Raw genomic sequence first — 26,336 nt, 5'->3', positions numbered from 1 at the left:
GGTAGTAGAGGGGGAGAAAGGAAGCTATAAATTCGAACACTAGTTTTTGCGGGCGGGGGCGGAGTGGTTTGGGTTTTGGGCTTTTATTTTTTTTTTTTTTAATGTGTTTTGTTTTCCCCTCTCGCCCTGCAATCCTTATTCCCTCTCCCTCTGGTTCGGGAAGGAAACAGTGACCCAGGGTGTACGAGACAGAGAGGGGGGAAATACCGACGGCAGCGAGATGCAGCTCTCCGCCGCAAGCAATGCAAGATTAGATCTCTAAATGCAGCAAAACACTCCCTGAAAACCAACAACCCCGCGGTGCAATCAGACATTTCACTGCCGCTCACTGCACACGAAGAGGGCTTCAACAACAAGCTGAGACTTTTTTTTCCCTTCTGTCTCTCTCCTACCCCTCCACTCCATCAATCGCATCACAAGCAGTGAGTAGCAAATAAGCTTTTTTACCTCTGCTACAGACCTGTGACCATCCCCTTTTTCTATGTATATATAAATATACATATTTAAAAATATTTCTGATCGTTTTTAGAACAACAACCACTGCCGCCGGTTTTTTTATTATTGTTATTTTTTTATTATTCTTTGTACATCTGCGGGGATTCAAGGATCGGGAACACATCGCCTGCCCGAAGGAGAAGATCTTTTGCAAATTTTCTGATTTTTGAAACCCTCCCACTGCCGAAGTTGGACGGACGAAGTAACTGCGAGGGGACTGCAAGCCCGGCAAGCTCTTGCTGAAAAGCTGCCGAAGCTGCTCCCTCCCCTCCCCCCGACCCCCGCGATTGCTCCCTCCCTCTGAGCTACATGGTCTATTTGCTGCCTCTCATCCTGTGTCTCTGCAGATGTTTTAGAGCAACAGGTTCAGGAACTTGAAATACAGGGGTGGGGAAAGAGAAGGGAAAAAAAATCAAAACCAAAAAGGAAGGAAAGAAAGAGCCGTCAGAGGAGGAAGAACAACCCCAGCGCAGGAGGCAAAGAAGACGGGGACAACCCTGGTCCTCGCTGCCGCTCCTGCCGCCCCCACCCCTGCTCGGGGATGTACCTTTCCATTTGTTGCTTCTTGTTCTGCTGGGCTCCCGCCTTGTCGCTGAAGAACCTGAATTACTCGGTGCCGGAGGAGCAGGGAGCGGGCACGGTCATCGGGAACATCGGGCGCGATGCGCGGCTGGCGGCAGGCGCGGCGGGAGGCGGGATGCTGCCCGCGGAGCGTGGCGTTCCCGGTGGCGGCCCCGGGGGCGGCCGCGGCCCCAAGTCCACCTTCCGGGTGCTGGAGAATTCAGCCCCGCACCTCCTGGACGTGGACGGGGAGAGCGGGCTGCTCTACACCAAGCAGCGCATTGACCGTGAGGCGCTGTGCCGGCGCAGCGCCAAGTGCCAGCTGTCCCTCGAGGTGTTCGCCAATGACCAGGAGATCTGCATGATCAAAGTGGAGATTCAGGACCTGAACGACAACGCACCATCATTCCCCTCTGACCAAGTGGACATGGACATCTCTGAAAATGCTGCACCAGGCACCCGCTTCCCCCTCACCAGCGCCCATGACCCAGACGCTGGGGACAATGGTCTGCGCACCTACCTGCTCACTCGTGATGACTACGGCCTCTTCTCCCTCGATGTGAAGTCCCGTGGTGATGGCACGAAGTTTCCGGAGCTGGTCATCCAGAAGCCATTAGATCGTGAGGAGCAGAGTCACCACACCCTGGTGCTGACGGCACTGGACGGTGGTGACCCACCGCGCTCAGGCACGGTGCAGATCAATGTGCGCCTCATTGACTCCAATGACAACAGCCCCATCTTTGAGGCAGCCTCCTACGTGGTAGAGCTGCCAGAGAATGCACCGCTAGGCACGGCAGTCATCGACCTCAATGCCACTGATGCTGATGAAGGCACCAATGGAGAGGTGCTCTACTCCTTCAGTGGCTACGCACCTGAGCGCGTCCGTGACCTGTTTAGCATTGACCCACAGAGTGGCCTTATCCGTGTCAAGGGCAATCTGGACTATGAGGAGAGTGGCCTCATTGAGATTGATGTCCAAGCTCGGGACTTGGGGCCAAATCCCATCCCTGCTCACTGCAAGGTCACTGTCCGCCTCATCGACCGCAATGACAATGCTCCCACCATTGGTTTTGTCTCCGTTCGCCAGGGAGCTCTGAGTGAGGCTGCCCCACCAGGAACTGTCATTGCCCTGGTGCGGGTCACCGACCGTGACTCAGGCAAGAACGGGCAGCTCCAGTGTCGGGTGCTGGGCGGTGGTGGCGGGCCTGGTGCCGTTCCTTTCACCCTGGAGGAGAACTATGACAACTTCTACACTGTGGTCACTGACCGACCCCTGGACCGTGAGACACAGGACGAGTACAATGTGACCATCGTGGCACGTGATGGGGGCAATCCCCCGCTTAACTCCACCAAGTCATTTTCTGTCCGGATCCTTGACGAGAACGACAACCCACCCCGCTTCAGCAAGAATCTTTATGTGTTGCAGGTGCCTGAGAACAACATCCCTGGAGAGTACCTGGGTTCAGTCTTGGCCCAGGATCCTGACTTGGGCCAAAATGGGACAGTGTCTTACTCCATTCTGCCTGGGCATGTGGGAGATGTCTCCATCTACACCTATGTTTCTGTCAACCCCACAAATGGTGCTATTTATGCTCTGAGGAGCTTCAATTATGAGCAGACAAAGCACTTTGAGTTCCGTGTGCTGGCCAAAGATTCGGGTTCACCCCACCGTGAAAGCAATGCCACAGTGCGCGTCACCGTGCTCGATGTCAACGATAACGCACCCCTCATCGTCCTGCCTGCCCTCATCAACGACACTGCTGAGCTGCAGGTGCCACGCAATGCTGGGGTGGGCTACCCCGTGGGCACCGTCCGCGCCCTGGACAGTGACTTTGGGGAGAGTGGGCGCCTCACGTATGAGATTGTGGAAGGAAATGAGGAGCACCTCTTTGAGATGGACCCCACCAGTGGTGAGATACGCACCTTGCACCCCTACTGGGAAGAGCTCAGCCCTGTGGCTGAACTGGTGGTAAAAGTCAGTGACCATGGCAAGCCCAGCCTCTCCGCTGTGGCCAAGCTCATAGTCAGGGCTTTGGCAGGGCCCCTGCCTGAGGCTGGTGAGCCACAGGTGAATGGCGAGCAGCATCGGCGGCCACACTGGGACTTGTCGCTGCCACTGATTGTGACACTGAGCACTGTCTCCATCATCTTGCTGGCTGCCATGATCACTATTGCTGTGAAGTGCAAGCGAGAGAACAAGGAGATCCGCACCTATAATTGTCGCATTGCCGAGTATAGCCACCCTCAGCTGGGAGGAGGGGGAGGCAGTGGCGGGGGAGGAGGAGGCAGTGGCAGTGGAGGGGGCAAGGGCAAGAAGAAGAAGATCAGCAAGAATGACATTATGCTGGTGCCCAGTGAGGGCGAGGACAGCCGGGGTCCCCTCAATGTCATGAACGTGGTGAGCAGCCCATCCCTGGCCACCTCACCCATGTACTTTGACTACCAGACCCGCCTGCCCCTCAGCTCTCCCAGGTCTGAGGTGATGTACCTGAAGCCCGCCTCCAACAACCTGACTGTACCCCAGGGACATGTGGGCTGCCACACCAGCTTCACAGGGCAAGGGACTAACGCCAGCGAGGCTCCCCCGAGCCGGATGTCCATAATTCAGGTAGGAGACTTTTAGAATACCCTGGACCTCACTTTAGACACTGGTTTAACTTTCCCTTTTGTCTGCAGTGCAATCTGCTGTAAGGCACCACTGTAGGAACCAACATAAGTCACTAAAGAGAGGTGGACTTAATGAAAGTGGAACCAGACAACATCTGTTGGGTCTGGTTCTGCTGTCTCATTGATGTTTCTAATGTGATTTAAAAGAAAATGCCCACTGAAACACAGACAGAGTTACAGCAGTACCAAAGAGGTGCATGTGAGAGTGTGGGCAGGCATTTAACTCATTTGAGGCATGCTGGGGTATTTTCCCCAGGAGACTGTCAGACAGAGGTGGGAACTTCCACAGGTTACACTTCCCTTTGGTTTGGGGTGGAAAAGAGGGAGGGCATTTCTAAAGTGGACCTACCACCTGCAGTAACTAACAGGACAGGGAAGAAATTGCACACTGAGGACATCTATTGCAACAGTGTATTATAGCCCTCCAATCTTGTATGTAAACATGAGCTATCGTTCCAAGATGCATGTTTTATTTTTTTTTTAATTTCCTTCTTCAGAATATATACCCATAAATATATTTTTTGACAGTATCATTGGGACCCCATTGCCTCCTCCTCTCCCCATAAACAACTAAATTTTCAGTGCTGAAAGTTCTGCTTAGTCAAATAGAAAAAAAAATGTATGTGGTGACTCCCTCCTACCTCCAAATGTTAACAAAACTCACATCCTGTCATAAGCCAGCAAAACAACTAGTCAGATTTCCAGTAGCCTGAATCAACACTGATGATTGCTTTATAGTGAAAGACTTACATGCTCTGTCTTCTACCAAAGCTCATTTAGAAATTGTAGCTGGGCTGCATTCTGCTGCCAGTTATATCCACACTGTCCTCTACTGACTTTTGTGAATGTGAGAAATGGCAGAATTTGGACTATTGGATATAGGATACTAATCAAAGAATGACTTAATTTTTAGCAGGTAGTTTAAAGTCCAAACTCAGAAGATTTATTCAGAGCAGTGAACTTGCAGAGTGAAGGTGAGGGCAGAAATTGGCTCCAGTTGATTTAATTTAAAGTATTGCTTCATGATTAATGCAGCTTAATGTTCAAACACTACAGGTATGTTCCAAAGTGATTTTTAACGTTCAGATTGAAAGCAGGCTCTGGATAATGACTATTAAATATATTTGAAATGTCATATCTGTTTTATCCTGTGGTTCTCCTGATATGCTGTTCTGAGTCATAGGGGAATGAGCTGAGTGTATCAGAAGTGACACAGACTCATTTTGTGTATGCAGCTAGTGGGAAAGAAGTTGCACTGTAGTCACTTGATGTACCTAAAGAAGATTCATAATACCTTGGAGTTACCATGCCCTGTGATCTGTGAACACCAAATGTTCTACTTGCCAGCTGTATCTAATATTTTAAACTGAATAGAAATGGCCAGTGGTAATTGACAGATTAAAGAACCAAAATTCAAGTAATCAATGACCTGGAAATGGAACATTTATAAGTGGAAAAAAAAAAAGGAAAAAAGGAAGAAAAACCTGCCTGTACAAGGTCACTGTAAACTAATCCTCAAGCGACTATTGCCTTGTGTCACAGAAACAATTTCATTTTATGCCTATCATGAATTTGTGTTGCTATCAATTAGGTGAGTGGAGCAATACATAAAATCTGAAATTGATTTTAACAAAAAGTGACACTTTAGGAAAGAGTTTAGGTTAGGACACAACCAGAGATAATTTGATTTATTACTCATGCTTTAAAAAACAAATAACTTTCCATGACACTTGTTAAGTAATGTCAACTTTTTTTTTTTTTACTGTAAAATGGAGTTGTCAGAAAGCTAAAAAGAAACACTCCACATTTTTTCCTACTGACAAGTGTAATAGTGAGTAAAAGACAGAAAATTATACTTTCCTACAACCATGTAATGTCTATATAAAGCAATTAATTAATGTATTGATGCTACTGAATAGTAAAGTTTCACTTGTAGTGTAAAATCCCTATGGAAAATATGATTCCTTCTTTTTACAGTGTTCACTGTATAAGATCAATCATGATTTTTTTTTCATGAAATCTATATAAAGCTAAAAGAGGAATTTCCTCCCTTAAAAAGTGTGTTGTGGTTTCTGTAAGAGTTTTCATTATGACAACTATGGAAAATGTTAACTGAAACTCCTCATAACATACTCGTATATCTAATGCTGCTCTTGTTTTCTCTCATTATCTGCACAGAGTGTTTTGGAGGTTTTCATGGTCCAGTTAGTAGATTAAAAAACATTCAGTTCTACTTAGTGTACAACCTGTTCAAACATACTTACTGATACTGTATTTTGTAGTTGTATTGGCAAAACAGACACAGTAAGAAAAAGTGCAGTTGGTTTCTATTTAGAAAAGGCTGAGATTTAAAGTAGCTAGAGGGGAAAATTGATCCTCTTCACTCTATTCTGCATTACTAAAATACATTTTGCATTCTTCATCTCCACATCCCTGGAGTAAATTTTATATAAAATTTGCATTTAGAATGTAGCCACTACTTTATGGCTGTTCCTGTACTTCTTCCTCATGTAAAATTTAAACTGCAGGCTTAAGGAGAAATAGTAAAGGATCATCCCTCTCTCTGGATCTACTATACCCTGAATCACTCCAAGAAACCTGCATCTGCCCTACACAGTTAGTAATCAAAGGTGTAGGAAGTGGCCGAAAAAAAAGGAAACAAAATCCAGCTGCTTTATCATCTCTTTTAGCTAATCAATCCAGTTAAGCAGTTTTCTTCAGTACCTCAGTAAGGGGAAGGTAAACAATTGTGTAAGGGTTCTCTAACAAATGTTTCCATTAGTTCTTACGATCTAGTTTTGAAACATGATAACCCTATACTATGTAATTCATACAATGGAACTGCATTTCTTCATTCTCATTTTCTTGGCAAATATTTAATGGCACAATTTTCTTTAAAATGTTGTATATTCACATATATATATACACTATATATCTATGGAGAGGTATATACATGCTAAATATTATATTATTACTTAGTACATCCAATTGATTCTATAAATATTTAATAGCAAATAAATAATTTCTTTCTCAGTAAGATCCAAATTTTCTCACTTGTATTAGGAATGCATTTTTTTTCCTTTCAATTACTAGTAAGACCTAGTGAGTCTAATGGGCCTTATCTTCCCTTATTTCTCACTAATAGTATTTTACTATAGAGATAGTCCAATTTATATCAACAAATACATGTGGAGTAAAATGTTACTTAGTGACTAGGGGTTTCAGGCTGACCCAAAAGGACCAGCAGTTGAATGAAATACTTCCTGGTATGGATAAGAGTGGTGTAATCTTGCCTCTCTTTAAGTGACTTCTGTTACACACTAATCACACAATTTGACAGCTTGTGTTTGCTCATTATTTTGTAGCATCCACCTATGTACCACAGTTGCATGTGTTACTTATATATGAATCAATGAACTTCTTCAGTACCATAAAAATGGGATAATTTAAACATGCATACATACATATATGTGTAAAATGTTGGATGGACAGATAAGGATGCTGTATACATTCAGCTCTTATTGGTGCAAGAGACTTGCAAGTTCTTAGGCCCTCTGAAAATTGGTCATTTGTGATTTGATGTGCAACTGAGATTGATGTGCATTAAGAAAAATGTTTGGTAACATACGGGCAAGTTACACATTTACACTTAACCAGCCCATGTTTTATTGCTCTTAACTTCAGCAATCATTTTCTAAAGATAATTTAGAAACAGTGCTTTCAAGCAAAAGTCTGTTACAAATATTTAAATACGGGGCAGTGCTGTACAATTCTCATTGCCAGGGTCAAAATTCCATGTCACTTTCAAGTACTTAAGAGACAAACTATTATTTTTTTATTGGGAAGAAGGAAAGAAGGAGAAAATGGAAACTCAACATGGCTGAAATAAGATTTCTGTTCACTCTAGACCTTAAAGAAAATTTGGTTCATCTCATCCTGGTGACCTACTCACCTGATTAAAAGAAACAGAATTTTGCTTTATTTTGAAGTGCAGACATGAGGAAAAGAAAAAGTACAAACATACATATAGATGTATTTCTCCTACCAAAATTTTGAGTTAATTAATTTGTCTTTCCCTGTGTGAACAAGTCACAGGTTCTTCTTTCAGATTTTCAATAGGTAAGAGTAGATGGATAAAGGAAAACAGTTTCTTTACACAAGCAAGTTCCAGAAATAGGTACCTTGACGTGAAATATCAAGTGTAGAAAACTATCTGCAATATGCAAGAATAATGTTGATCATCCTAGAAATTATTTATGTCTATACTTGTGGTGCAATTGGGGAGTTTTGAGAATGTATCAGGGATAAGGTGGGTGTGGATGAAATAAGAGGTGGTCATAGCTTTTGTTAAACAACAGCTAAAAATGAGTGACTGTGCAGAAAGAAGCTCTCAAGGTGGGAATCGCTGTATCTGCTGTACCAGGCACTCCCACAGCATTTCAAGATAAAGGACAGATCATTCTTAATACTTCAGGCACCTGATGTTTATGATGTGTCAATAGATTAGTGTCAAGTCCCAGTGCAGCTTCATCTCCAGGTGTTTAGTAATACCTCAGAAGATAGAGTCTTCAAGGGAAATAAAAAACCCATGAGCATATTAGTGCTGCTCTGTCTTTAAATATGCTATTTCATACTTTGAGAAACTTCTGCTCAGAAATTTCAAGATCACAAAAGGAAATCTGCAGCTGCTGCATATAAGGAGAAGAAGGTTTCATCAGAGAAGTTGCACTCATCCTCAGTGATTTAAATTCCTACCTGAAAACAGAGGTATATATATTTTTTTATATCTCCTACTTAAACTGAGGAGTATTATTCTCTCTTCTCACTAGAACAAGTACAAGGTAGCATTTTTCATCAAGAGGGTACTAGAACACTAAACATTTGCAAGTTTGCAGGTTTGCACTCTATATATTCCAGAGATTCCCAGCTGCATATTCTAGAGCTTTATCTAAAGACACTGAGTTGTGACATGCAACTCTTGAACTACCTGTCTAGGTATCATTATTGTGGCTTTGACGATGTTTTGCAAGGCTAGATGTTTTGCAAAATAATTCCTGTGAATGCTTGCATTTTATTAATACAGTCTGCATTTTTGTGTACAGTCTGGTTTTGTACATTGTACATTTGTGACCAATGTGTTACATTGTTCTGCAGCTTTAGTTTCATTCACTGGATGAAGTCCTTGCTGGAGTTGACTATGTAAAAATTTCAGGACGAAACCTTTCTTATACATCCATGAAGCTTTCTTTAATTTTTTTTGTCAAGATGCACTGCATAGTATAGTGGCACAAAACACATATATTTTAGGACCAGATCTGGCAACACACCACTCACTGTGGCATGTGCACTGGCTGCTGAAATAAACAGAGAAAGAAGAATTGAACTCCTTTTTTGTGTTACGTCTGTTCTGGTCCTGATCCGAGTTTCTTGCTGGTGATATTTATAGCACTATTATTTTTAATGGATCATTCTTGATATACAGGTCTATTTGAAATCTAAAAAAGTTTCCAAGATGAAGAGCTGTAATAAAGAACAATTAAAAAAAGAGAGAAAAAAACAATTTAAGAATCTAACGTGGAATATACATATTATGAAAAAGAAAACAGTCTTTCCAGAAACAAATTCTTGTTAACAAAAAAATAAGAATAATAATATCTCTGTAGAACTTGCTGTTTTATTAAAGACATGAAACAAGTTATGTAAGATTGAGTGTCATAGCTCTCAACTTCTCTTAAAGTTGTTTGAGCTTTCTACATCTTTGTGTTCACTGTCACTACCTAAACTTAGCTGGAAAGATCCCTACAAATTTGTGATTATCAGTGCAATTTCAATGACTGATCAATAACTCAATTGAAGAGTTATCTTTAACAACATATTTTCTCAGGTTTCTGTTATCCTTCCCCATGCTGATGAAAAGGCAGTTCTTGCCCATAATTCAGTCAGTAGCATAATTTTGACTTCGTAAATGATTTTGGTGGTTCAAGAGTGAATCATGACTGAGACCTCTCTGGAATGCAGCTAAGAATGATTGTATGATTGGGCCCTTAATTTTGAGGTTTGAGGGTTTTGTGATTTTTTTTTTCTTTATGGCATCTTTACAAACAATTAATGACACTGGAATTTAGATGTTTTTGTACCTATGATGTGAATTGTAACACAGCATCATATAATGGTTTGGGTTGGGCAATACTTCTAGTATTCTAATGGTTAACCATCAAGTCCAATGGTTAACCCAGAATAATCACATGTATAGTAGAAAAGAAATCAAATCCTCCATTGAATGTGTTGCTGAACATATGTTACCACATTTTCATATATTTCTGAAACTGTGAATAATACAGCATTATTATTAAAACTCCGTAAATATTTTTACATGGCAAATTAGCAATAGTTATGTGTGAAATAGTCACAAATATTACTTGGTATTAAGAAAGCATAGATACAGTCTGGTTTCTCTGATAAGACATAAGTATCATTAAAAATTTCTTCCCAAGTCACAACATTTGGATGTGATTTTATTAAAAAAAAAAAACAGTTGTTTTTTTTTTTCCCCCCAGCATTTTTTAAAATTTCTTTTCACTATCTTCCTCCCCAGGAGGCATTAGCATATCAGTTAATATTTACACATATGTTTCTAAGTATCATGCCTAATTTCTTCTTTCTTTTGTTGTTTCCACAAAAGTTAAAAGTAACACGTTAGATTAGTTTTAGGTTTTGCCATGCAAGGCACTCATTCTACATAGAAAAAGTGGATGTATATGAGTGGTTTTTGGATTTGGTTTTGTTTTTTTCTGAAGAAAACATGTATGTTGCATGGCAGAATTCTTCAGATACTTCTTCAAGCCTGAGGAGCACCTGCATGTATGAAGCAAAGGCATTTTGACACTAGTATTAATGTTTTCCAATAGGTAAAAAATGCAGTGATGAGAACTTAAACAAGGATTTGTTGACTAGAGCAGAAACACAGCTGTGTTTTTATCTTTAAAATACAGAAGCAATCCTCTGATGCCAAAAGGTCATTGTAGAGCAGTTGGGACAATTTTTTGCAGCAGACAGCCTGAAAGCTTTATGCTTTCAGTTGTATGGCTGCTTCAGCTGTAAGAGAAGTGGTAAAATTAATGCTAAAGTGTTCAAAAATACAGAAAATAAGTTAAACTCCCAGGGGACTGCAGACTCTTGCCTTAATAGAAAAAAAGGAGGAAAAAAGAAAAGAAATAGAAAAAAAGTACTAGGAAGAGAGTGGCAAAATTACTGGTGAAAAAAGTTTCTTGAGTTTAAGTGTTTTATTTGTTAAGCTTTTAATAGAGCATCAAGGATATTAACAAGTCACTACTTTTGTTGATGAGATGAAACAGAGTAATGTGCAGCTGCCAAAATTCTTAGCCCGGGTGCATTCTAAGCCCTACTAATCTATTTCATAGTGCAACCTCTGTTTTTCAGTCTGCTGTTGACTTTTTTTTTTTTTTTAACAGCAGAAGATTCTGGATTAATTACTGTAAATCCTATGAGAAAGAAGAAAAAAAAGTAAATTATTAAGCAGTTTTGATAAAATACTCAGTATTAAGTACTAAGTACAAGCAAATTCTTATGAATGTCCCTGTTAATTAGGATATTAGACGGCACTTTAAATAACCTTCTTGAAGAGTCATATATTTTCTAGCTAAATTCCAGAGGCTACTGATACATTTCCTTCTTAATAAGGTCACACAAGAACCATTTCTTTCTCCTACTGGTTTGCTTCCACGAGGTAGTTGTATTACCTGTAGGGAAAGATAGCAGGTCACTTCATCCACTTGCTTGACATGAGATCTCGTTTTTTTGTCCTGAAAACTGAGGAGTGACTCTACATACAAAGACAAAACTGCATAGTCTCAGCCAGTTATTAGTGTCATTTGTACAGAGGAACAGCATAATGATAAATTTATATCTCACTTTGGCTCACTGATGGTCTGTGTCCTTTTCCAGCCCTCAAGACAATCAGTCCCATACTGGTCTATTTTCAATAGAATAAGGTATAAGCAATCTAGGTGTGTTAAGTCCTTCAAATTAAGATATTTGATTTTAGCCATGGACCTTTCTACTGGCTTTGTGGCATATGTATCAGATCAGAGTTTCTCACATTCATAAAATACTTTAACCTGTAACAGAAAAGTTCCTAATCTCATCCTGTTTCCTGCTGGGTGGCTTTGTGTTACAGTCTCTGTGGCCTGCCAAACAAGACCTCCAAAGGGGAAAGGAAAAGTCTTGTCATGGGATGCAAATGCATAATTTCAGCTGTGTGGGTGAAACCTCTAATTGATGTATGGTAGGTTCTTGCAGTGATAGTCATGCAGAGCTATTTTCAGAGAGGGGTTCAGACCATCTACTGATCTGTGTACGACGTGTGTGTATTGCCTGTACTAGTTCTAGTGACACTCTGATTACTCATATTTCCAGTCCTTTCCCTGGAACATTTCCAGGCACTTTTATTATATTGAAATGGCTCTTACAGTTCATTGAGCATCCAGCATAATACTGTTGAATATGATTGGTGCATGTGCATATATTTATTAAAACAAAAAAAATCAGATAGTTAAACCACATAATTATGGGAAAATGAATCATAACAATAAAAGACCATTTAAGTTAACAAGCTTTGTGATCAAAGAATAAATACAGGTTAGATAAATGAGACTCTAGATGTAACTAATCTACATAAATAAGCTTCAGTGTGATTAGAGCATAGGAATATATTAAAATAATCTTAAAGTGTTTTAAAAGTAGTGTTTTAAAATTTTACTTTAATATTTTATCATTTCTAGTTTAATTTCATCATATTTTTAACATTTCCACTCTATAAAAAGACTTGAGTTAAGTGATAAACTACTTTTACATGCTTTTATTTTTTGATTAACAATGTTTACCATGTAAAAAAAAGTCTAATACAAGTAAACAAAAGTAACATCATAAGTTTTCATTCTGGTTTGACTGTGTTGTGTGTCAAAAACATAAAGCATTTTTAATGTCTTAATTTTAATTTTTTTATGTGGCAATGTTTTTTGATTGATTTTTAATTAAAGAAAAACATTAAAGGGAACATTTAAAGGACAATTTCTTGTTTACTGTCTTTATCAGCAGAGAGCAGCCTTTGTAGTGTTTGAAAGCTGGTGCATTAAAAATCAATTTCAAGTCTTCAAAGCTGTAAACTCTTGCTTGCTTTGTAGATATATACTGTTTTTAAAATCATTGGAAGCACAGTTGACAATTGAATTAAAACAAAAGGTAAATAATGGTTTCATGAACATTTGAAGGATTTTAATGTATTTTTAATAATAGCTACAGGAATGTTTTATAGCGACAGACATGTGAATAACAATTTGTAGCTTTTAAATGCATAATTTGTTCCTAAAGACATTTTTTGTATTCTTTTATTAAGGGAATTTTGTTTTAAATTTCTCTTGGTGCTATTCTGTTGTTTTTACTGAATACCGTAATTCAAACACAGAACATGTCAGTCAGTTTCTTTACTTACTATATTTCTGTCTCGCTCTTCGCTGATTGCTAAGCAACCACTTATGATTGTTTAGCTACGAATCAGTTTAAAAAAAAGGTAAGCTGAAGTGGGCTAAACAAATGTTCATTAATTCTTAATGAAAATGTTTAAATTCTATAAAATTTTAAAAGTAACAAAGAAAAGAACATTGTTTTAATGGTGTACCTCAGATTCAGCACTTGAGTGACTGCCAGCAGAGTCAAAAATGCTTTTTGTGCAAATCTAGAAAAAAGCATGTCCTTAGTCAGTGCATGAGTAATTTTGAAGCCTGTGGAAATGTACATATATATGTATAATTAAATTATTTCTTTCAGGGCAGTATCCTTAAAACATGTAATCAGTGATCATTTTAATTTAGGTCAATAGGACCATAAAATTAAATAGATCATTTACAGGAGTGGGTTGCTGATGTGCATAAGTGTGTGCAGAATTCAGCCTAGGATCTGTTAGTCTGTTACCTGAACTACTCCCTGTTGCTTCTCTCCTTTGCTTTAAGAACACTGCAAAGCTGCAAAAGCTGTTAGTTTCACTTAGCCTCCAACTACGTTTTCTTGTATTCTGTTGAGATAGTCCTGATGTCTTGCTTTCTTGCAGAGACTTGAGTAATTTGATATGCAGATTTGAAGATCATAAAAACAATCCTGCTTTGATGATTGTGAGCCAGATTATCCAGCCACAGCTGTAAAGTACCAAGTGTGTTCTTTTGTGATCTCTTCATAATTTCAGTGGATCAAATGACAATAAGAACATAGTGGGATTTAGAGTGCTTGGGAAATAATGAAATTAAAAGCCTTTTTAAAATGACAACCACAAAGCCTTAGAAACTATTATATTTCTAGGCTATTTCTAGGGCCAGATATGCAACTGGGTGTACACATGTATACGTGGATATACACAGAAAAGAGGGCAGAATGGAATCAAAAGAACCATCTAGATGGATAAAAAGCATTATTAATGAGCAATATGCATATAATTTATTTTTTTTTAATATTATGTATGATCTATGCAGAGCTGTGTAGCAGTGTTTTGGAAGATGCTGTCAACCTGCTCCTTTTGCTGCAAACTGGAAAGCATCAGGTTTAGAGACAAATGATGTTGTCATTTTTTTTCCTGAGGCTAGAGTATTGGTAAGGAAGGACCTAATTTTCCACTTCGTGATGGAATCCTGCTATCAAACTTCAGGATTGAGAGTGATGATTAAAAGGAAGTGTAATTCATGTAACATGCGAAAAGAAATAGCACTCTACTGATTCCATAGCCTGCGTTAGTTATTAAAAAGCACATGATAATTTGCATTTCGTAGCTCCAAGGTGAGAGATATATCAGTCGGCTTTGTAGCTGTTGAGTGAAAAGGAGGTGAAAACAAGATGTTGCCTGTTATTTCTTTCAATATTTTGTCTTTATTTTGTCTAAATCTGTACATGTATTTCGTCTATTTAAACCACATGTAGCTTCTTTTCAGGTGTAGCAGGCAATAGTATTGCAAGGGGCAGAAGCAACTTTATAAATTTATTTTGTTATGTATTCACTGGCCATCACATACATGATCTTTCCCAAAAGTATACCTCTCATTATTGAAACGTTGTGATATAACAAAATAATATTCCTTCAAGCGTGAAATAACTAATTTTAAGTATTTTCCTGGGCTCATTTCTTTCAAACAATCTTCCAGAATTTTGAAGAGAACTTCAATTTCAGTTCATTTAATATATGTATAGAGCACAAATAGTCTTTTCTTCATTCCCTATTGGCAAAGGAAACTTAGGAATGAGTATCTGGATTTCCAGATTTTGACTTACGTGTAAAGGAAGAGGAAGCTGTTTCTATTAAACAAATGTAAGCTTTGGGAATTTTGGTTAGCAACGCCAAAAATATTTAGATAGATTACTTGCAGTCATACTGGTCTTGCTGATACCTGTGAATGAAGAAATAGGCACACATGCTGAATAGCCATGGGAGGAGAACTCTTTTTAAGGGAAAGTTTTTGTTCTGATTTAAGTTTTGGGTTTTCTATAGTGTTTTATAATAAAGACAATTACATAGTAATTTGGGTTAGAATGCATGCCCAGTTCCCCATCTCAAAACCCAATTTGTTACTACCTGTGGCTATTTCTATTAAAAAAGAAACATAATTACTATGAGTCTCAGCAGTCTAAGAGTAAATTTTTGCAATTACAATGCTTCCCTTGGGCAGATATATGAAAATGGCAGATTAATTCCTGCCAGTCTATTCCTTGCACGTTCTTAAGGTTACTGGTAGCTTCGACTATCATTATATTGGTGCTGTTTGTCATCCTGTGGCGAAGGTTAAAGAGGGAATGCTACTATAAACCCTTAGGACTAGGATGCTATACCACTGCCTTGCAAAGTCTCTGTGCTGAAGTGTGACCACAGCATCCTAGGAGCAAGATAATACTTCTGTTTTCATGGAAAGTTGTTGATTTTTCTGTTGATTTTAACATTATTTAAAAGGGTATTTTGTATTTTATTGCTTTATGCCTCAAAAGATTTAAATAAAAAAATCAAACTAACTCAAGTTTAATAATTCTTAGGAATTTATCAAGACACTAATAAATCTGCAGGTAGTTCCTTAATATTTTATAGCTTTTGTTTTATTCCAACTAGCACAATGCATAAAACACCAGTAAACAAAGATGGCCCCAAAATTAAATAAATTAATATATTCCCATGGAAATAATTAATCTTCCAGTGGGTAACCTGTAAACAAGATTGAGAGCATATGAGTAAGAGAATTGCATGCAAAGGCAGTGATCTCCTGGAGATCACTTTGCAGCTAAGCACCTAACTCCATGTTGAATTCCAGTGGAGTTGGAAGTTGGTGTGGCTTCACATGGACTCATGATCCACCTGCAGGGAGCAGCATTAGTCTATGTTACTCGTGATCTGGTTTGAGTATCCAGGAAGAACAGTATGAACAATCCCAAGTTATTTATTTTACATTTTGCATGAATTTTATTTGAAATTTCTTGCACTGCTTCTGGAGTGTTTTCTTTTCTTTTCCTCCTTTGAAAGAGGTTTCCACATATGCACGCTTCTGAATGTCAACTTGAGGACATCTGTGATGTGGATGTTATTTAGAGAAGATTTCATTAACTATTTTCTTTAACTGTCATAAATAAAATTAAAAAAAATAAAATATATATGCATCCTTCAGTTGATGTTCAATGCATTCCACTTTGGAAAAAAGTGCTCACATACTGAATGAGCATCCTGCTAATTAGATAGAGAGGAAGTCCATAATTAAATCCCCATGTTCTAACAAACCCCTCGGTCAAATATTAGCATTCATGTTCAGTCACTCTATCCCTGGTGAAACCTGCAGCAGTGTCCTAGATATTGACAAACCAACACTGCTTTGGAACAGAACAATGACTTTATCTAATTCCAGAATCTTTGCAGAGACCGTATCTTATGTGGATCTTCTTAATTTTACAGAAAGATCTGATTTCAGAGTCTTGATATGGCAAACCATAATGAGAAGGGCAATCCAGAACATTTTTTTCCCGGTGTGTTAAGAATTTATAGGTCAAAGTCAGCTTTTAAATGCCTGTGCAGTTAGAGATTACCTGTGGTTAAGTGGATGTTGTGTCCTTGATGAAGTGATCCTATAAAGAAAGGTAGCTAATTTTTCTTTTTGCTTGTTTTGAATCAATTTAATATAGACTACTATCAGAAGACATTGCAGTAGGTTAACATTGAAGTGACAGACTTGTGGATGCATGCACACAGCCCTGTATCAGAATAGCCTTATTTTTTTCTGTCCAAGTCTACTTGACCACTGCTAATATGTTTGTGGTATAATGGTGTATTCAATCAAACTTTCCATTTTATGAGGTACCTCATCATAGACACATGACTGTTATGACTTTAAAATATATTTAGGGACAGAACCTCTTGCTAAATTTGTGCAAGCCTAAATTATTTATCTTATGTCACAAATAATAAATCAACTCATCACCATTTTACAGTTGAAAATCTCCTTGCATGGTCATGTGAGTCTGTAAAGCTTGATGATCTACTATTCTGTCATAAATTCAGCCATTATTTTGGCAGCATATTTAGTGCTTTCCTAGTGCTTAGAGGAAATAATTATGCGAAGGTATTTGTGTGAAAGTAGGGCTTTGTATCTTGTCAAAAATGTTTAGAGAATACCTTGTTGAGTATTTTTAAGAAGTAGAAATAAAGAGTTGCATGACCTAAATAAGAAATTAAACAAAAACTGATAAAGTAAGTTTTAACATCTGAGATTTTCTTCTGAATTCCTAGGGAATTTAAGGGAAACGTTGCTTTTCTGGTGCAGGATTTTAGAAAGAGAAAGGGGATAAGGTGGCAGCTTTAAAGAAAAGGAGGCGATCTAGATTTACCCCTTTTTTTCTGATCACCACCTAAGAAGAAAGCTTCAGTGTTTCTCTTTGTGTGTGTTTTCTGTGCAGGCAGTGTGGCTTCAGAACCAAATCCTGCTTCATCTTTGTTGCTAATTTCTTTCACTCTGTAGGGAAGAAACACAGAACTGGAATTTCGTGCCGCATACGGCATTTGCTGCCTAGCTAATCACCTTTCCCAGTCACTGCCATTACAAATCTGTTCAAATGCAACTTTCTTCAGCATACAACATATGTATCTGTGGGAATCTAGCATGCCATGTAAAGGCTTGCTTAGCTGGTAATTGAAGTAAGCAGACTGATCCAAGAGCTATTGAAACCAGTTTGAAAACACCCATTGATTTCACTGGACCTCAGGTCATGGCTTGTGGGAGTTTTATTGTTGCCTTTAGTGCGAGTGTGGGTTGGACAGAAAAAGGTAAACATACTGGATAGATGTTAACACAAAGTTAACAGATTTTAAATATCCAGTGTCTCTGTTTTCTCCTTACTAAATATGATAAGTACAAAACAGATTAACAGTGTTTAAAGGGCATAATTTGTTCTCCTTCTCCACCATCCAGTACTGCAGTGTTTATAAGCTTTTATCTGTTCAGAAAACATTTGGGTTATGTTGCTCTTAGAAACAGGAAATAAGCAGTGGTAAGAATAGGACAAATTTTGCTTTACTTACTGGCTTCACTGAGAATTCCTGCTAAGTAAGAATTTTCAGATGTGTCTCAAAATTTTAAAAAAAATGCCAGGAGATCAACATTGAATGTGAAAGAGAGAAAGAGAGAGAGAGAGAGAAAAGACGAAAGAAAGAAAAAAAGAGAAAGAAAGAAAGAAAGAGAAAGAAAGAAAGAAAGAAAGAAAGAAAGAAAGAAAGAAAGAAAGAAAGAAAGAAAGAAAGAAAGAAAGAAAGAAAGAAAAAGATGCAGTTGTTTTCATGCAGAAAAAAGGGTTCTCAACATTTTTAAATTCTAAACAAATACTTTGATCATATCCTTACATTTGAAGGCACTATTTCAAAAGTTTTCACTTTAATTTAAAATTTTCCTCTAAATTCTAGACTTCATATTTAACATAAAAAAATAAAAAAATCCCAGCAGATAAATGCTATCAAAGACACACTCCTATGTGTATTGTTATTTTGAGTTCATGGTAGGATATTCTTAGAATAAACTGGATATTGTGATAAGTGCAGATTTCATTCTAGATAGCTAATTGTAATTGAGTCTGTTATGCAGTAAACATAGTATCTGTTGGAATACTAAGGTAGATTCAACATGATGGGAGCCATAGATAAAAGGAGCATTAAAGCGTTTCAAATTCAATCATTAGGTTTCATTGCACCCATCTGCTACCAGAAAATATAATGGGCAGCTTGATTCATTGACCCTTAACTGTCATTTTTGAACCATGTTTTCTTAAATCCATATTTTCAACTCAGACCTAGAGAGGTAATTTCGTAAGAGAATACCCAGTATATTTTAATATAATTACTTTTTTCTTTTTATTTTTTTTTAACATAATCAGGTTTAACGGTCTCTTGTATGTTCTGCTAATCCAGTGAAAATAGTTATTTCACATTGAATGTGGTTAAAGCAACTAATGTTCAACTTCATTAAGACTTCTATTAAATAGAAGGTTTGCTGAATTTCTGCTATTTTTTAATTCATGAACTAATACTTTTTAGTAATTATTTCCGAGGGTTTCTGTTACACTAGAATTATACTTACATGTTTCATTTCTACAGAGACTATACAGCACAGGACAAGGGAAAAATACAGATTGAAACTGTGGAGTGCTTTGTATTTCATTTCCAAAATATGTTTTATCTCTTTCCTTTTGTTTTCTGAAGCAGATATTATCTTTTGTGGGTGGGTTGGAGAGGGGGGGTGGGTGAAGTGCCTACATCTCTTAGCAGTTCTATATGTGTGGCACACAAGTAGACTGTGTCATAAAATAGCAGTTTTACTTAGTGAAAGCAGGAAACAATGTGATAAATGAGGATAATTTAATGTTTTCTCAGCAATGGCAAACTATTATACTATTCTGTCATCTGAAGTTTTTGTAATAGAAAAAAGTGGTTACATGTATTTCTTTACACAACAGGATATAATTCCTGAAATATTTATGTAATATAGAGACAGATGTATGTAACCTAACCTTATAATCCCATTTCACAGCTTTCCCAAATACTGGGAAGCTCGATAAATGGGAAGCCGATTATATTGGCACTGTAACTCTATTAATAGGATTCGGATTTGCCTTATTGACAAGCCAGTACTGTTAATATGATCCAGTATATTAAATTGACAGGAAAACTGGAGCGATAGAATGTATCTACATCCTAATTGACAGGGAAGCTCTTTCAAAAGGTTCTTAATGTGGTTTTTATTGACAGAGTAGCTTCAGTAAGTACATATCATTGGTGAGCAGTGTAAATATATTGGATGCAACTATACTAGCAGATTCAGGTGCAGTTATTGTTTTTTCTTCCTATACTTCCATCTTTACTTTGCTATAAGTTGTGTGAAGCTCTCTTGTAAGACCTTTACAAATGCCTGTTGTGGCACCAGTCTAACTGCAGCACTCACAGGCATTTGACAAGTTGCGAATTATTTTAAATGTGTTCATCATTTTTAAATGAATAGCGGCAGTGCAGAGCAATGCAATAATGTGTCATGAATTTCATTATGTTTATTTATTGATGCTGTGATAGCGTTATTGTACTTTCAGCTTGAGCTCTTCATGTGATGTGATGTTTGGCACTTCTTCCAACATTCTTATCTTGCATCTTCTCCAAAACATAGTTCAGCTTCAGAACTCATATTACAATTTCTTTTTCCTAGTCACATTTGACAACTTTCCACATTCTAATCTGAGATCATGCTAATTTCATTGCATTTGGTGTTTCTCCAGTGCAAAAAAAATAAGGCTTAAAAACCTGAATTCATTGTAAAAAATCCAGCAATTTGAGTTTGGTCTGGAAAATCTTGATTCCCTTTTCCATTGGAGAAAGTTTTGGGTTCAGCTTCCACAATTTTTCTTTGTCACATCTTTCTTATAGAGAGAAGTCTGACCTTAAACACACATCCAGAGAAGCTGAAGGCTTCTGTGGAGCTGACTTCCCTGCCGACAAAGAGACAAGCTTGTTCCTGAAATGCTTAAATCTTTTATTTCATATCAGAAAGTCTGATCTGGGTCTGGTCTTACCTCATCTTTTGAATGTCACTCAGGTCTACTTTTTTCTTACCCTGAACACTTAAAATTATGTCATTCTGTAGTGACCTTTTTAGCTTCTTCAATCTTCTGACTTGGTGCAATCATCAATGAGATAAGAGGAACCATGTCTGGGCCTTGTGATTTCTAATCCTTTCACTGTGTTAAATTCCCACAATCCAGGCTTCTGCCATCTTTAATGTCTTGTTCATTGCAGAATAAACTCTTGTAAATGTTTAACAAATAGGTTCATTAAACAAATAGTGAAAACAACTGAAATAATCTACAATGCCTTAGTATGACACCTTAACCAATAAATCAACAATAATTTATTTTGATAACAAATATGGTACTTGCTAAGTGAAAACAGTGCATGGATTAGGCATTTAGGCAGGGAGATCTGCATTCCTTTGCTTATGGGAGAGGAAGGTAGTGTCTGTCCTCAGAGCTTCTCTTTTCAGACATCACTTGAAATTGACTGAAGAGCTCAGGACCTGTGCCTCTCACAGTTTTGCTTTTCTCATTCAAGAGGAAGAGAAGACACGAGCCACCAACCAACACTTTAAGAAAGAGTACAGCAGCTTTGTGAACAATATTGCCTTGTGCATTTGACTGTTTTTACTGTTCTGTGTTTTCAATGTGCTTTTGAAGAATGCTATATATGTCAGAAACTCACATAAACACACTGTAGGACTTTTAATACCAAAATACACATCTTGCAGCAAGTGTGAAATTTCCCAAATATGTACAAGTCATATAAATTATATATCAAAAGCGTTTTCAAAGGAATGAGAGTAAAGAGCACATAGTAGGATAATATTTTTAAAAACAGCCTATTTAATTTTGTCCTTGAAAGGAGTAGAATAACCTATGAGAGGTTTATGGTTAGTTTTTGGTTTTGTTGTTGTTTGTTTTTGATATTGGGATAGTGAATTTTCTTAATGAAGTAAATCTTGTGGAAGCAAAAACTATTTCAGGCTATGTATGCACACTCACTGGCAGTTTTATACTAAGAAGTCTTTGTGAAAAATTGTACTACGTTGAACCCACACTGTTCCTAACAAAATGAAGACAATTGTCTGCTCTTTCAAAACTCAATTTGGCAGAATACAATTCTTTTGCCTCCAGAAGAGATTGCCATTATATAAGATCTTTGTTTTATGGGGGAAGGGTGAATACTTCCAATTCAGCTTTTCAAGAAAAGGCACAGAAGATGCTTGAATTAGATATTAAGTGACAGTCTGATAAAGGTGAGAGAAGTTTCATTTCATTTTTGCATTTAATGTTTAATTAAAAAGACGTTAGAGTCAGCAAAGACATTTTGCTTTATTACAGTTCCAGGTATGAACACCTACATAAAATGGAGCTGCATTAAATAATTTCAGAAAATGTGATACTTTTTCTTGTAATTCTGAGAAAAAATTATGAATATTCTAGTCATCTAATATTCATAAATCTGATTAATGTCTAAGTCTTTTTTTTCATATTTTAGAGTACATCTTTCCCTTATATGACAATTATTTCTAGGCATAATTTGTCAAGAATACTTAAATATTGAATTTCTCTCTCTGTCTCTGTCTCCTTCTTTCTCACTTCCTCTTTTTCTTTGTAAGCATTGATTTTTTTTTTTTTAGACAAACCTGTTGAATTACAATTGTTGGGTTTTTTAATTTTTTTTTCTTTAATTTTATTAAAATAGTATTGAATACACCAAATATTGCTAGAAATCTTCAAAATTGTGACATAAAAATGTTTTTATTTAAAAGTAAAGAGAAAGAAAAATAGTGAGGAACCTCTAATTTTTAAGAAACAGTTTGCTTTTCGCAGCGCTTCTTGAAAGCAGAAGATCTGTGAAGTTGTCTACTGTTCTCTTACTGAGCAATAGCAGAATTTTTGAAACCTGATTGATTAATACACTGCTGTAATTTTAACCCTGAATTAAAAAAAAATAGTATGTGCAGAGCCACAGTAGAACTCCTTTGTATTTATAAAAATAGCATAATATTTTGACAAAAGTAAACACATATACTTTGTGAATATGAATTTATGAAAAGATAAAAAAGGGATAAGATATGAATATAATCCATTGCTAAAAATATTCTCCATAATTCATTGTGTAATGCTTGGCCCAGGCTGGTTCAGGCTGTTTGCAGTGATGAAGTTTTTACTGGGTTTTTTTTGTATGAGTTTATTTAAGGTTAATGGATCCTATGAAGAATTTGTTTCTCATACTCTGTTCTTGGCTATAATTTTTCATTTTCCTTTCTCTAAATTAAACTTTTGGAAACCATAACCATTTCAGAATTAATTAGTAGAAACTTAACACTTGATTTTCAAACTTTTGAATGGTTTTATTTCCGAGTCTATAAAATTTAGTATTCCAAATACATCATGAGAGACCTATACTTGGCAACAATTTTATTTTATCTAGACCCTTGTGTGGTCATAATATACGTCCTGACAGGTGCAATAAACTGAATAGTTTTGTAGACAGTTGATGCACTTGGAAAGAGATTCTATGTGTTGCTCATGAAAACTGGCCAGTTAATGACTTTCAAAGTCCCATTATTGGACTTAAGCAATTATATTGTCTCATTTGAAATTCCATACCAGTAAATCCAACCAGCTCAAGTTGCCTAGGGAAGTTGTGGGTGCCCCATCCCTGGAGGTGTTCAGCGCCAAGTTGGATGGGTCTTTGAGCAACCTGAACTGGTGGAGGGTATCCCTACCCATAATGGGGCGAGAATGTGTGGAACTAGATGAAATTTAAGGTCTCTTCCAACCTAAACTGTTCTATGATTCTATGAAAAGTATATTTCGCACAGGTTTAATTTTCCTCTTCTTTTATTTTCCTTCTCCTCAATTCAGTGAAGTAAAAGATAAAAAAATCAAACTGTATGATATTTTCTAAAAGGAAGTAACCCTTTCTTTTTAAATTTTTTCAGCTTTTGAAAGGTTCCTATGCATTCTGACCTCTTTTTAAATGGCTTTTTTAATGAGCTTCAACTTCTGAGAAAGCTGTATCAAATTCTTGTACAGAAATCCTCAGACATTTTTCTGCAACATTACACTAATAACAGTGTTCCTAAAATTTCATATTTGATCCAGAGTCACATATTAGAACAGATAGGTAAAAGAAAATATTTGTAAAGATCTGTTATAACAACTGCCAAAAAAGAATATCTGTTGAATGGTTTGACAGCATGCTTTTATTGGAAATTATCTGATTCCACTAATCTGTGAAAATGAGACATAAAATCAGGGCCACTTCTCTAAGGTGGCTTTGGACAGTTAGGTTGATATCACAGACTTTAGTTTTCTGCTGGCAGTGGACATTCTTACTTTTTTTTTCTTTCTTTTTTTTTTTTTTAATTTTAGATAACAGCTACTGCAGAACCTGTGCTGTGGTAGCTGCTGGTGATTTAATTGATACTCCAGCCCTCAGTCTTGAATCACAGAGATAAAAAATTTAACATTTCTTTACTATTTAACTCTGGTGACTTTTAGAGGCAGATTGTTCCTGGAGATTTTTTTTGAGTGAAGATGAGAACGAGAGTGGAATTTGTTTTATTTTTTGTTATTTAGCAGCAGACTGCAATTCCAGGCAATTCACTTCTGACCTGATGTTTCTTACTTAGCTTTTGTTATTGCACTGGACATCTTGATGGTTGTCAACATTCCCCAATTCCAGTAATGCTCCCCAGGAGTATTAGGTACCTAACGCTAGATGACCAAAGGAATAGTTTGTATTTCTCGAAGACATATTGAGGGATCTTGGCTGATTTGCTAGAGTAACTGACTAGATTTTAGGTGGTTTTCTGTGGATGAACTGTAACCTACCCTAAAACTAGAAGTTCAGCGTTTTGGTGATTTTGTTGTCCTAGAAAGGGCTAAATACACAGAGAAGAACAAGAGGTTTTTTAGATTTTTTAGGTAGTATTTGTTTCTTTGACTTATAGCTATGCAATTTAAAGAAGTGTGATTAATGCATGAGCTGGAATGTGTAATATCACTTCCATAAATGTTAAACTGTAAAAATTTTAAGTATATGACCTCTCACTTCAACTGGGATTAAAACCAAAAATAAAATATTTTAAAGGAGTTAGACATGTTAGACATTCGTCTTTCTCATCCATTGTGAAGCAGATGTTTGCGTTTCTAAGATTCCTCAAAACTGCCAAACCTTAAAATTATTATTTTTTTAAAAATTTATCACAATTTTAATAGATATTTTCATACATGAAACAGTCCTCCCTTTGCTGCCTCTATCTCAGAGGGCTGTTGCAGCTCAACACAAGCATCATACCTTCATAATTCATAGAAGAAGGGCTAATGCTTTTAGTGCAGAAAGAACAGCATTCAATTCTGAGCTCTATGTCTGTATATGATCATAAAGAACTTACATTTGTTCTTTTGCAATAATGAACTTGCTGTAACCTGGCACCCAATTCATTGTCTTGAGGTAAAATACAGTATGAAGGCAATTGGTCAAATTATTATCTATTTAAACATTTTTAATGTTTACCATACATACAGAATTTCTCAGCAGCTGAGATGTGGTCATATCTTCTATTTTAATATCTGTGTATTGGCTCATCCAGGATGTGTGAAATGCTTTTTTGCTATGAGAAAAAGCAGTGACAAAAAGTATGACTGGTTCTCACAGTGGTCCAGTTTACAGTTAAGTTCTTAGAACTATCAAAAAGGAGGAGTTATAATTATTTTCAGATCAAAAGTCTGACTTTTAATAGCAGCGAATTAATGAAAAAGTAGTTTATAGCAGGCATTTTGACTGCCAATGTCATGAAAAATGGAAATGTTGATTCTGGTAGCAGCTGTGTTTAGGAGGAGACAGATGTCTTATGTAAGTAAAAGCATAAGGTCAGTTTCCCTGGATATCTCTATTTGAGATATTAGACATAGAAAAGAGACACGAGTCCTGCAGTTGTAAAGGTTTTTATTCAGGTTGATAAGTACTGCATCCTGTAAGTGCCATAATGATTGTATATGAGTATATATAGATCTCTCTTTTTCCTGCACAAAAGAGAAATACTAGCTTAAAACTTGCAAGAAGAAGTGAAACAGCAGAAGAGCTGCTTCCAAAACATGATGTGCTGCATTTGAGAGATACACATAGAAATGCTGAAATATACCTCCTTTTTTTATTGTTTCCAATATTTGTTTTTCTAACTTGATGAACACTAAATGTGAAGATGAACTTTTATTCTAAAAGCTAGCATGGATGTGAACACAGTATGTGTTGTAAACTTATTTTGTGAATGAAAATATCTAGAAACCAGAAGAAAGTGTGGTGTACATTGTCATACATGCTGAACAGAAGATGGTTCTATATTTTCCATCCATTCTCTAAAACACAAAAGACATCCATGGTATAAAAGCACATCTATTTCACAAGTCCCTTGGGAGTAACAGGTGTCTGCCCAATTTCTGTTGCAAACTTCAGTGACCTA

The 26,336-nt window shown here is 37.1% G+C and overlaps 1 protein-coding gene across 5 annotated transcripts in view; it reads left to right on the top strand.

The window, feature by feature from the left end:
* PCDH17 (protocadherin 17) overlaps positions 1-26,336 on the top strand; it is an 89,766-nt gene that overhangs the window by 1,695 nt on the left and 61,735 nt on the right. For 3 of the 5 annotated variants that reach the window (XM_064408655.1, XM_064408654.1, XM_064408656.1), the window contains one exon: positions 164-3,664. In XM_064408655.1, the coding sequence (XP_064264725.1) occupies positions 1,037-3,664 (2,628 nt within the window). In that variant the 5' untranslated portion in view covers positions 164-1,036. The remainder of the gene's footprint in view (positions 1-163; positions 3,665-26,336) is intronic. The other 2 variants (XM_064408652.1, XM_064408653.1) reach the window with 2 other exon arrangements.

Source organism: Passer domesticus, chromosome 2, assembly GCF_036417665.1.
Source record: "Passer domesticus isolate bPasDom1 chromosome 2, bPasDom1.hap1, whole genome shotgun sequence".
In the NCBI taxonomy this organism is placed as follows: Eukaryota; Metazoa; Chordata; class Aves; order Passeriformes; family Passeridae; genus Passer; species Passer domesticus.
This window is presented reverse-complemented; position numbering and strand designations above follow the sequence as displayed.